This window comes from Zalophus californianus, chromosome 9 (assembly GCF_009762305.2).
Source record: "Zalophus californianus isolate mZalCal1 chromosome 9, mZalCal1.pri.v2, whole genome shotgun sequence".
Taxonomy (NCBI): domain Eukaryota; kingdom Metazoa; phylum Chordata; class Mammalia; order Carnivora; family Otariidae; genus Zalophus; species Zalophus californianus.
Window position 1 is genome coordinate 29,093,438 of NC_045603.1, and position 12,998 is coordinate 29,106,435.

A 12,998-nucleotide genomic window follows, 5' to 3' on the forward strand; every position below is an offset into this window, starting at 1 on the left:
AAAAATATTTAAAGCACTGAATCACTCACCATTGGGCAAAAACAGAAGTTTTGATAACACCCCTATGATGCTATGCTCTATAACTATAGAAAACATGAGTAAGACAAAATAAGGTAAGTATTTTAGGTGAAAAATGCAGGATATATAGGATAAGAGAGAGAGGGAGAAAGAGAGGGAGGGAAATGAAATTCTGTTACGTATATAGGGCATGTCCGAAATATTTGAAATAATAAACAAAGCCTAAATAACAATCACTTCTAGAGAGTGAGATTGGAGAGTAGGTTGGGTGAGAGATTATTTTGCATTTAACCTCGTATCCCAGTATGCTGTGAAATGTTTCAGCATGTTATACCGTTCATGTATATTAATCTTATAATGCAAGTGAATTAATGCTAAAATATAATAAACTGTTATTGATATTTTTAAAAAAAATATTTTCATGTAAGATGCCAGGATAAATGGAAGCAACTGTAGAATGAGTTTAAAAATATCCATGCATATGAGTATAAAGATGATGAAGGATAGTTCCATGGCTTATAAGAAATGCTAAAATTGATAATGGTGGTAAGATTGATGTGAAAGGAGAAAAAAATGCAAATCCATTCACTTACTGTTCTGATTTTAAAAAGTAAACCACTCACCAGAAAAGGGAATTTTCACTGAAAATGTACATATTGAGATAAGCAAAGTAGACAGATTAGGGATGACCAATGTGAAGAATAAAATTTCATTGTATGTGATGGTATGCAAATTATTAGAGAAAGCAAGTGGTCATTGTAATATTAAAAAGTAATTACATTTTAGTACATCTCTATGATGGAATTTCATGTAGTAAATGGCATTAAAGAAAATGTTTAATGATATAGAAAGGTATCCATAACTTACTCTTTTGTACAACTACAACTACAACTTACAACTACAAGGCCCATGGTGTAAGACTTTTGTAAACACCAAAGTGTCTATGAGTTTGTGTGTTCACATACTCACAGCCTAAGAAAAAAACATTAAAAGATGATCATTTCTGAGCTTGGATATTTATTTTCAGCCTTTTCCATGTAAGTATTCTCCAAATGTGCTAAAACAAACTACTTTTATAAAATCTGCAATAAGAAAAAAATGAAGTTTTAAACCCTAATGTATAAAGTGATAAAAATAGAACCTCCTCCTCTACAAACAGGGAATTGTCATTATATTTCATCATTTCTGTGCTTTTGGAGGACTTGGCTTATGCAGATGCTCAGTCATATATCCCTATATAGAGAGTGTGGGGAAACGGGGAACACCATCCATCTAACCCAAAGGGAAAGCAACGTCACAGTTTGTTTGGGTGGGATGCTAGCAACACATTAGCGTTAGCAACGCACATGGGGGGAAAAGAAAAGACCTGCCTAGAACTTGGGAAATTTGTTTAATGGTACCCATCAACTTGATGATCTCTGAGATTGGTTCCAAATCTGTGGTTCTATGACTCTATGAACAATAACTAATGACAGCTATATGATACTAAGCATTTCAATATATCGATCACTTATACAGTAACCATTCCCCTCTCTGTAGTTTTGCTTTCCATGGTTTCAGTTACTCATAGTCACCTACGGTCTGGAAGCAGATGACAATGCATTGGAAGGTCAATAATAGCTGGACACTACATCCTGTTGCCCACATCATTAACCTCGCTTGATTTCATCACGTAGGCATTTTGTCATTTCCTACCATCACAAGAAGGAGGCAGGTGAGTACAGTACAAGAAGATAATTTGAGAGAGAGAGAGAGAGAGACCACATTCACATAACTTGCTTTACAGTATAGTGTTATAACTATTCTATTTTTGGTTATTGTTGTGCCTAATTCATAAATTAAACTTTATCATAAGGATGTATGTATAGGAAAACATAGTGTATAGAGGGTTTGGTACTATCTGAGGTTCCAGGCATCCAGTGGGGGGCTTGGAACATATCCTCCCATACTGTACTAAGCCATGCCCTATACCGATGGCATTAGACAAATGGTGTCTGATGCTCATAACTTTTCCTACAGACATCATCATCAGATCCATTTTAAAGATGAAGACACTGAAACTACCAAGGTCACTTTTTTAAAAATAAATTTTTACTCCTGATAGCTTACTTAAGTTTCTAAGTCTATATCTATCTTTCCACAAAGTCTGAGCTCTTCACTACTATCTTACTCCAGGACCGACTGACTTTTCAGAGATCACCAGCTAGCGTGGGACAAACAGAATCTGGCATCAGAATGGTTTTGACAAAGGAACAGGCAGGCTGCGGTGAACCTGGGAGCTGTGACAAATGCAGGGCTGGATTCAGAATGAGGTAGATGAAAGGGTCATAATGTTCCCTATCATCCTCACTGGTCTCAGGTCACAGAGGGAATGCAGCGGGCAGGCTGAGGGGGCAACTCAGTCATTTGAACATGAATATTGATGAAACCTCCAAAATCTATTGCCACAAACAACCTGACTCATTTGCCAGGGTAGAGAGCTGGTACCTCAGCCAGCGGTCTGAAGTGTGGATGTGGGTGTGGATGTGCATGTTAAGTGTGTGACGGGCAAGGAAAGAAACTACTGCTTAGTTATCTTTTTTGTTTGTTTGCTTGTTGGTTTTTGCCTTTTAGAAACCATTGCCTACTTATTATCTCAGCTCTCCACTGATAATAGCATTGCCTATAAAATATTTTAAACTGATTCAATTAACTACCTTGTTTTAGCTCTATCTTGTCCACTCTCTTCTCAATGGATAAATATTTCAAGATTTTGTTCTTCTGTTTACTCATTAGGTGACTTTTAGTAAATTATTTAGACTTTCTGAGTCTCCATTTCTACCTCTGAAAATGTGGTAATAATACATGGATTTTAAAGCATAAAACTTAAAGTAAAAAAAACGTGAAAATTCTGAGAATAAAGCATGGGATAAAATACACTATAAAGAGTAATTTTATTTCTTTTTAATGGACTCAAGAAGTATGCTTTAAAATTTGCAACATCCAGTTATTGGTCTCACAGAACTGGTTTTATAAAAAAAGAAAGTATATGTTGATAGTATCAACTTCACAGTGAGCTAAATATAACTTAATGCATTTAAACTCTATTACAGATGCTGCAACACATTTACTCCTTCATAAAGAAAAGTCCTAGGAATAGATAGTTGTAATTTTTCAAACAAAATCTCAGATTATAGAATTTGACATATTCTAAGCTAATGCTCAGAATTGTTTAAATATCTTCTTACAATGAACCACTAAATTATGTCTTTTTTTCTGATTTAAGTTTATTCACATTCTCTGTTACAAAACTGAGGCCTTTCTATAATTTTCTTAAAATAATAATAATGAAATGTTATGCTATGAATCACTTTACAATTCTATGAGTTACTTTCAAGCAGATTATCTTCTGTATTTTTAACAGTTCCATGACCAAAAAAGAAAAAAAAGGCATTTATTCTAATATTAATTTTTCAGGCGAATGTATTAGTGGTCAGGGAGATTAACTTTCCACAGGTCTCATAGCTAAAAGTGACATATTTAAGTTAGTTTAAAAGGGAAAATCTTGCAATGTGGCAATTTATGTTAAAATATCTGATTCTAAGAATTCCTATAAACACAAGGAAAATTTTGGAGGAAAAATAAATCCTATAAATGCAGCTGATATAATCACAAAATGAAATAGACAAGAATTGAGTGTATGGCTCATCTGTACAAAGCATGCATCAGGAACTGACAATCAAACCAGGTCTTTGGGAGATTACAACTTTGCATAACTTCTAGTTTGAGAAAAAAAATATTGCTAGCATGCAACGAGAGAGTGAAAGATTACTGCCTTGTGATATTTTTAGTGTGCAATTTTTTCATGTTCTTTTATGTTTTTTGGCATTAAGCTATAGAATACCATCCCCAAGTAAGGTTTTGGATGAATTCCTAAATTAAATCCACAAAATAAGAAACAGGCAAGACATTGCTGATTGATTCCAGATCTGAATAGCATAAAATGAATCCCCTTCACATAAGAAATAAACTGGAAATGTTGATATTTACCTTTTCTGTCAGAGTGTTAATGAAGCATATTTTCACATTTTGGAAACTAACATAAGTTACCTCCCTGGCCCCAAATTAAGGTAGTTCAAGTAAATCAATATAAACTTCAAGAGTCATGGGCAAGAAAAAGTTCAATTCCTCTGAAGACTCATTTGCATTTTCCTGAAATTATTTGTCTGTTTATGATTTAGGAGACCTTTAGAAGAACCTGAGAGTTGATTGAGAGAATAGCACCAAATTGTTGCAACAGCTACGAAGGGAAAGAGCTTTGCAAGAGGAATGCTCCCCCCAGTAGATGTCTTCATTTGCAGCAGGACTCAATCCTTAGTTAAAAGCTATGGTATTTGGGCTAGTTAAGCATGAATCTCTCTCCCATTCCATAGGGAATGAGCGGGGCAGTCTTTGCTCCCCACGTCCACCTGCACTTCGTTAGCGAGCAGAATGCTCACATGCCACCCCACAAGATCCCCACAATGACATAACTCCATGCAGAGACTGGCGTGACTGGGCTGGGTTTTCCCCCCTTCAGCTCTTGTATCACTAAGAACCTGGCAGCCAGTTCCGTCCTGACAGAGTTCACTGCATATATTGGTGGATTCTTGTCCATAGTGCATCTGCTTTAAGAATTAACGAAGGCAGTGTCAAGACAGTAAGGTAAGTGCTGTTTTAACTATAGCACTGGGGATGCTGACGGTTTGGGACAGTGTTTATTGTAACAGGAACAGAAAAAATTCCAGAGCAACTTTGCCAATTGCTATTCAACAGCAAACCCACAGTTTTGAGCATTTACTTTCACATTGTGCTTAATGTGCTTTCCATGATTTATGGATTTGAGATAAATTTTATAAAGTATATGCTGCGTTGCTTGGCAAAAGAAGCTATACAAAGTTTCAGAAATCGGAATGAGAAAATATTTAAACTAGACATAGTAAAAAATGTGTGGCAATTAAAATGCTTGTTATTTTATGCTAATTAGTTATATATGTTAGTGTTGTTAGAACCTAATTTTGGAACAAGGAATGGCCATTTCCATTAGTATTCAAAATATTTTGCAATAAATATATTGTTATAATTTGTTACAATTTACAATAAACATGTTATTATAAAACTTGAGCTAAAGAACTTAGACACCTATGAATTACTTATTTCTATTTTGTTAATTTTATCGATTTGTTTTTTGGATGTATGTGTTGAAAAAACATGTTTTAGAGAAATTCTGGGGAAGATGATTTACTTTTTGAGAAAAGCATTTCCTCCATAGCCACAGGTATTTGGAAAAAACCTGGAAAAAAGGCAAAGTGCACTTTTGCTTCATAGTGGATTCATTATATGGTCACAAACTCTCTTTGAATTCAGAGTCCTTGTTTTTCCTATGCCAAAAAGTATGGAAGCATTTTTTCATTACTATTCAATACTCATAGTGACCATGGCTATTTTAGTGTATACTCAATTTAAAATAAGGTGGAAGGTTTTTAATGAAGCCAGACAAGTCTTTATAACATTAACATATTATAACTTATAAAGAATCCTGTAATTACATTTACACTATGTAATTGTTCTCATAGCCAACTCCTGTCAACTAAATTAAATGACGCCATCGTAATCTTTGGGAATAATTTGCCAAGAATCTGGCTACATGTTACATTATGTCAGCTATCAGAGTGATTCTAACAACTTTTTTCAGGGTTTCATCTGCTAAAATAAAGTGCCTTATAATTTCAAGTTGAAGCAAAGAAAAGATGTCTCAATTTCTGATACTAAAAAGTCCTACTTATCCCAAACTACCCAGATACAAAAGCTTGTACCATATTTCTCACAGGAAGATATATTATTTTATGGTATCTAGTGGAATGTGGATCCTGCCTCACATTATGATTGCCCTCCTGGAGTTACCCCCCAGCCATAACTCTCCACTCTACAAAAGTCCAACTCTTTACCTAAATTGCTAACCCTGTACTTTCCCAAGCGATTGAAATGTACTTTATTGAGCCTCACCTTAGAAACATGTTCATATGAGAAAATCACTGTTACAGCTCATTTTTGATTTATATTCTCAATTTTGTCCTTTTCTACATGGCTCCTAATGCCACTGTTAAATACAAACTTTCCTCAGTTCCACCTCTTTCCCACTTCCATGCTGTGAAGGCACTAAAATCCAGATAAGTGAGCCATGTCTTCTTAAATTTTGGCATGAAGAAAGTAGAGAACTTGTGAGTTATTGAGAAAGGAAAACTTTAATTCAGAACTTGAAAATAATATATTTTCTCTACCAGCTGGATCTCTTTATAGGTTTAACATTTTTTTAGAATTTGTGACATTTCCCTGATTAAGAAAAAGTAGTTTCTAAAACTAATGTACTAAATATTAACTTTGGAACACAGTTGTGTAGTGTGCCTAAATGCATGGAATGTTAAAGAAAAGTCAAAATAACAGGCACACACACACCCACCAAGAATTCTGTTCCTCCTCCTCAGAACCAACAATACCCAGATATTTTTAAAGGAATGTACCCCCTCTCACACACACATACATAAGAACAGCTTTCCTCCAGGCAAAACCATAGATTGCCCATGTTTCCAGTAAGGGTCTTCTTAATGAGACATTTTAATGATGATGAATGGTAGGGTACAGGGTACAGTTTACAACTGTCTTTTCATTTTCATTTTTCTGGTTTTGAAGGATGTTCTGAAGCAGTGTACTAACATGGTGGCCAGAGGGCACCACCCAGAAACCTATTGCAGGAAGGCATTTAATTAAGGAATGACCTAGAGAGATTGAATGGACAATTGGGCCTAGCTTGCCCAGAAGGGGGCGTGTGTGTATGCAATCTAACCTGAGCCCTGTTGACCACACCAGAAGTTGTACGTGTACATCCTTCTCGTGATACTGAAACAAAAATTAAAAAGACATCATTAGATGCTCTAAAAAAGCACTATGAAGTAATAAAGTACACATTTGCTAATGCATTTAACATTGCCAAACCAATATCCTTTTCCTGAAAGTATACTATTATATAATAATGTATTTCCACTTTATTTAGGATTCAAAGCATTTGCCAAAAATGAACCTAAGTGTGCTTACTCTCCTCTTGGCAATAGTCGGTGCTGCCAGTGGCCAGTACTATGATTACGATTTCGCTCTATCGATTTATGGGCTATCATCTCCAAACTGTGCCCCAGAATGTAACTGCCCTGAAAGCTACCCATCAGCCATGTACTGCGATGAGCTGAAATTGAAAAGTGTGCCGATGGTGCCTCCTGGAATCAAGTATCTTTACCTTAGGAACAACCAGATCGACCATATTGATGAAAAGGCCTTTGAAAACGTGACTGATCTGGAGTGGCTCATTCTGGATCATAACCTTCTAGAAAATTCCAAGATAAAAGGAAGAATTTTCTCTAAACTAAAACAACTGAAGAAGCTGCATATAAATTACAACAACCTGACGGAGTCTGTGGGCCCGCTTCCCAAATCTCTGGTGGACCTGCAGCTTACACACAACAAGATCCAGAAGCTTGGCTCCTTCGATGGACTGGTAAACCTGACTTTTGTTCACCTTCAACACAATCAACTGAAAGAGGATGCTGTTTCAGCTGCTTTTAAAGGTCTTAAGTCCCTCGAGTACCTTGACTTGAGCTACAATCAAATGGCCAAACTGCCTTCTGGTCTCCCAGCATCTCTTCTGACTCTCTACTTGGACAACAATAAGATCAGCAACATCCCTGATGAGTATTTCAAGCGTTTTAATGGACTGCAGTATCTGCGTTTATCTCACAATGAACTGGCTGATAGCGGAGTACCTGGAAATTCTTTTAATGTATCCTCCCTGCTTGAACTGGATCTCTCTTATAATAAGCTGAAAAACATACCGACTGTCAATGAGAACCTTGAAAACTATTACCTGGAGGTCAATGAACTCGAAAGTAAGTAGAAAGCTGTGCTTGTCTTTCACTGATGTTTCCTCAAGTTTTTAAATGCCGAAGCTGTGCAGCATAAATATTGTCTCTGGCTCCATTAAAAAAAAAAAAATGAAGGAAAATGCCAACAAAATATCCCTCTAATTGAAATATGGAAGAATTCTAACTCAGTTATTTATCCAATGTCTGGCCTCTCTTTGGAGTGTCCAGATTAGAAACCATTAAGCTCATAGAACATGAATTTCTTCAAATTTAATATTTTGGGCTAATTTATCCTGCTGTGTTATCTCTCGATATTTATTTGTTATTATTTGCCTCTGCCATGATTTAGATTTGTGCCCTACATTTATTTCTTGGCAAGGTCTAGCTGAGGGAAGAATAAACAAGTCCAGGAGAGGGCTAGCTAGCAGATGTTTTCAAATATCCCTCCTGGTTATCTCCAGAGCAGCTCACGTATCCTCATGGTCTCCTCTGACATCGTTACTTGGGACTCAACATATTACCCTGCTATCACTAATAGTCATCTACCTCTGTCATCTGTATTACAGTGTGTGTGTCTTTACAGCATTCCTATGAAGATGGACAGGAAGATTAAGGAGGGAAGAAGGAATATGATGAGGGTTTGGAATTTATTTTAATGGTATTAAAATTCCCCCTTTTTTATACACAACACTTCACCTCATTTGATTTTTCCACAGTTTCTCCTTCCTTTCTCCTGCTGCCATAGTTTATTTTTTTATTTATCTTCTGGGAGGGGTTTTGACCTGATCCACTTTGGACTATTTATATAGTCTCTGGACTTCTGGGAAATTTTTTCAATTTAAGCCATACAGATTCAGGTGGGAAACAGAAATTCACCATTTTCCACCTTATTCTTTAACAAAGGGCGGCAGAAGAGAAAACCTATGGTTCACGGACAAAGTTATTTAAATAAGAAGTCAGGTGGGAAATGCTGATTTACTCATAAAACAATTATATCTGCAAAGTAATCTATTGAACTTGAACATCTTTATACCATGAAAGTTGGTTCTTTTGTCATATTGGATAAGGATATTGACATTTCTATCCAAAAGATTACAGAGTGACTTTTTAGTATGATACTTTGTAATTCTACAACAATTTTGTCTAATTCCTGGTAGGGTTGGGAGGGGTTCTCAAGAAGGAGACCATGATTGCCAGCTCTGAAATGCCATATATCCTTTCTGGTGTCCAGAAAGCTTGCTTGTCATACAATACAGAGTAAAGCTATCATAGCTGAACACTTACAGCCATTTCCAGTGGAAAATTCACTATGTGACAATATATGGCCCCACATTATAAACATTTGTAGTTAGGAGGAAGGATAACTCAGACCACCCAAAATGCTAATGGCATTTAAGATGTTGAAGGGCTGAAGAAACCTGTTAGATTTGGTTGGTGGAGGTTAGCCATGTGAGTGGGACTACCTCATACTCTGAGAAAAGAAAGGGGAGAGAGACAGATGCAGGAACATCAGAAGGTATAAAGACCAAGTAGGAATACAAGATCGAAGAGGTAATATACGAGACAGGAAAGGTGGTCTATGGAAGACATGCCAATGGTCACTCAGTGCCAAGCTGAGCTTGAAACCACACCACCCATCACATATGGTCATTTGAAAATGAGTGGTTACTTTTATTCCTTCCTTATCCTTGATATTTAGATATATACCTTTCAGATATTCTTGTTGTTTGACTTTGCATGTATGTCTTCAATTCAGCTTATTTTGCTACATAAAAATTATGTATACCAATCATCCACATTCTTTTAAGATAAAAAAAGCCCCTTCATAGTTCTCTAATATTAGAAAATATATAGCCAAAGAGTATTTATCATATTTTAAACTTTCAACTTTAAGCATTAGCCTAGTCATAGGTTTTCCTAATGTAAAGTAATTTGGAAAAGAGGACAAAATTAAAATGACATCAATAGCTATTCAGCACATATTAAGTGTTAGCACTGTGTGTGAAGTGACTTACATATCTTAATTACTTCAATCTTCATGTAACACAGTGCTATAGATATGTTATATCTAATAAGAAGATCAGATAAATGTTCCAAAGTCACCCTGATGATAAATGGCAGAGATAGAAAACTAATATAGGTCTAAATCCATGTTTTGTCCCTTGTGCCATGCTTTCTCGGAGATAGGCACCACAAGATCCCTGAAATTTGATTGATGGGTTATTTAAAGCAACATCTTAGAGGAAAAGAGAACAGTATGTTAGGCTCCACTGAAGTCACTGTTAACTAGAATTTGAGAATGAAAGAAAATAACACTAGAGAGGACCAGATAAGATTAATCAGAACTAGACATGAGCAGACATAGACAGTTTCTATGTACACACATAGAACATGCACTCTAAGAACAGCTTTCGTTTCTATTCAAAACTAAATCGTCTTTTCATTTGTGGCAGCTTTTTCTTTCCACAGAAAAAAATGACATGAGCTCTAATCATGGACATTCCATGATTTGGTTTGTGCTTTGGAATTTTGAATTATTATCAAATAGAGGGTTTGTTGGAAGACTCTTCAGAGGTCGTCTAGTTAACCCTTCTGATTTTAAGATGCAAAAACCGAAGATGCTTATATTGGTGAGGTTACTCATATAATAGCACAAATCTTAGATTTCTTTGAGCTAGACAAAATATTTCAAAAGAATGCTTAGATAATATGACACATTAATCGAATGTCTTTCTAAAATCAAGTATTTCTAAATGCCGAACTTATAATTAATAAGTTCTATTCTTCCAAAAATTCCACTGAATGTCCGGATCTACCATAAGCATTATTTACTAAATATTGCTGTGTCATTTGGTAGCCTGAAATACTCTTTTAGCAGTTCCAAATTCAGAGGTATATCAAATAAGTGGGAAGGAGTCTTAATAGATATCATTATGAATTTGAGCATTTTTTAAGTAATCGTTTCAAGCCCCTGTACTAAAAAAGTAATTAACATTTCTATTCTTTAATTTGCAGAGTTTGAAGTAAAGAGCTTCTGTAAGATCCTGGGACCATTATCCTACTCCAAGATCAAGCATTTGCGTCTGGATGGCAACCGTCTTACTCAGACCAGTCTGCCACCTGATATGTACGAATGTCTACGTGTAGCAAATGAAATCACCGTTAATTAATATCAACTAATTCCAATTCTGTTGAGGTGTACCCTGGAGCAACATTTTATGGTTATGTTTTTTGTGTGTGTCAGTTTTCATAGTATTCATTTTTTGTCACTGTTTATTACTTCCATGAATTTTAAATTCCAAGGGAAATGTTTTGTAAACATTTTACTACTTTTTTTAAAAGAAAAGATGAAAGGCAGGCCTATTTCATCACAAGCACAGACATAGACACACACAGAGACAACAACCTTAATGCTTTATTTGTAAATTTAGCGTTTTTTACATCTCTACTGTCAAATGATGTGCGAAGTCTTCTACTCGTTGAATGGAAGTCAGCCGAGCATTATAATTCCTAAATCTTAACTTAATGTGCCAAAAACCATGGGTCACACACATATGGATGTTCACTGTCTTGAATCAAATGATCTCAAATTTCAATGTTCAGATTTGTTTAGCCAAAAAATAGGTGGTAAATCTTGAGACCAATGATTTTGCAAAATACTAGACCAAATTCACGAAGCCACATACACTTAGAGCAATATTTTTAGCATTAAGAATTTATATAGTTACCTAGTGAAACTTTTCTTTTCTAGAATTATTTTTCACTCTAAATCACGTGTATGTTCCTTTTTAATCATTTGCATGTTATGTTTAACAAGCTAATAGCAAAATAAAACATAGCAAATGGCATCACTGTGTTTTTTTATGAAGTTCATATCTCTCATATATAAAATAATAGATTAGAATTTTAAAAATATCTTTAGCCTGCAGTATTTTACTTACATTAAATAGACTTTCCTACTAATAGTCTGCCTCTAGCATCCATTTGGAAACAGCTTTAAAATACATCTTAAAACATATACTTAAAAGTGTGTAGATCCCAGTTTCGTTTCATGTTGGGGGAAGGGATTCCCCCCCCAACTAAGCAGTCCTCTAGACACCAACTGGGTGGCCTACAATTCAACTCAATTCTGACTCTATCTCTGGGTAGATAGTGTCAGATTTCACAGGTCAGGGGTTCAGTCTATAAGACTCCCTGCACCCTTGTGCTTCAGATGCCAATGAAAAGTCCAAGTTGTTGCCTGGACTTCTGACCAACTGGCTATAAATCAAAGGTTCGTATGACCCCCTCCTTGGGCATAATTAATTTGCTAGAGAAGCTCACAGAACCCAGGAATGCTGTTTACTCACTAGATTACCAGTTTATTATACAAGGATATGACTCAGGAATGGCCAGATGGAGGAGGTGCACAGGGCAGGGTATGTGGAAAGGGCGCAGGGCTGCCATGCCCTCTCCAGGTGCACCACTCTCCCCAAATTCACCAATCCAGAAGTTCTCTGGACCTCATCATTTTGGGATTTTACAGAAGCTTTGTTACGCAGACAGGATTGATTAAATCATTGGCCACTGGCAATTGAACTCAATTTCCAGCCCCTCTTCCCTCCCTGGAGGTGTGAGGGGGCACTGAAAATTCCAAGCCTCTAATCACATGGTTGATTCTCCTCCCAACCAGTCCCCATGCTCAGGAAACCAAAGTGCTTTCCAAAAGTTACCTTATTATCATAACAAAAGACAACTTTATTGTTCTTATCAAATGACATACCAAATATTTTAGGAGCTGTGAGGCAAGAACCATGGACAAAGACAAAATATATATGAGGAATGTATTTTGGTCATCTGAATGACCAAATATATATTTTGTGTAAATCACAATATCAGAATTCTTAAACCTCACAGCTTCCTTGGATATTTAACATTATTTCCATTCTTGTTGGTTTTGCTGATTTATATACAATGGGAAATAGTAGGGCAAATAATTTATAAGAAATAACTTCTCCTTTATCTAGTTAACAATAAAGCATATGTGTGCAGCCAAATATTATGCAATCAAGA

The 12,998-nt window shown here is 35.9% G+C and overlaps 1 protein-coding gene across 1 annotated transcript; it reads left to right on the forward strand.

Annotated features, from left to right (window-relative positions):
* The first annotated feature begins 4,419 nt into the window (after positions 1 to 4,419).
* On the forward strand, positions 4,420 to 11,794 carry LUM (lumican). Its single transcript, XM_027593390.2, has 3 exons — positions 4,420 to 4,701; positions 7,088 to 7,970; positions 10,962 to 11,794. The coding sequence occupies exons 2-3, from the start codon at positions 7,109 to 7,111 to the stop codon at positions 11,114 to 11,116; spliced, it is 1,017 nt and encodes a 338-aa protein (XP_027449191.2). The 5' UTR covers positions 4,420 to 4,701; positions 7,088 to 7,108; the 3' UTR covers positions 11,117 to 11,794.
* The last annotated feature ends 1,204 nt before the right edge of the window (positions 11,795 to 12,998 follow it).

Bases quoted from the DNA above. Each gene is read 5' to 3' on its own strand.
- LUM (XM_027593390.2), top strand. From the start codon at position 7,109: ATGAACCTAAGTGTGCTTACTCTCCTCTTGGCAATAGTCGGTGCTGCC. The intron at 7,971-10,961 runs GTAAGTAGAAAG...TTTAATTTGCAG, and splicing joins GGAGGTCAATGAACTCGAAA to AGTTTGAAGTAAAGAGCTTC.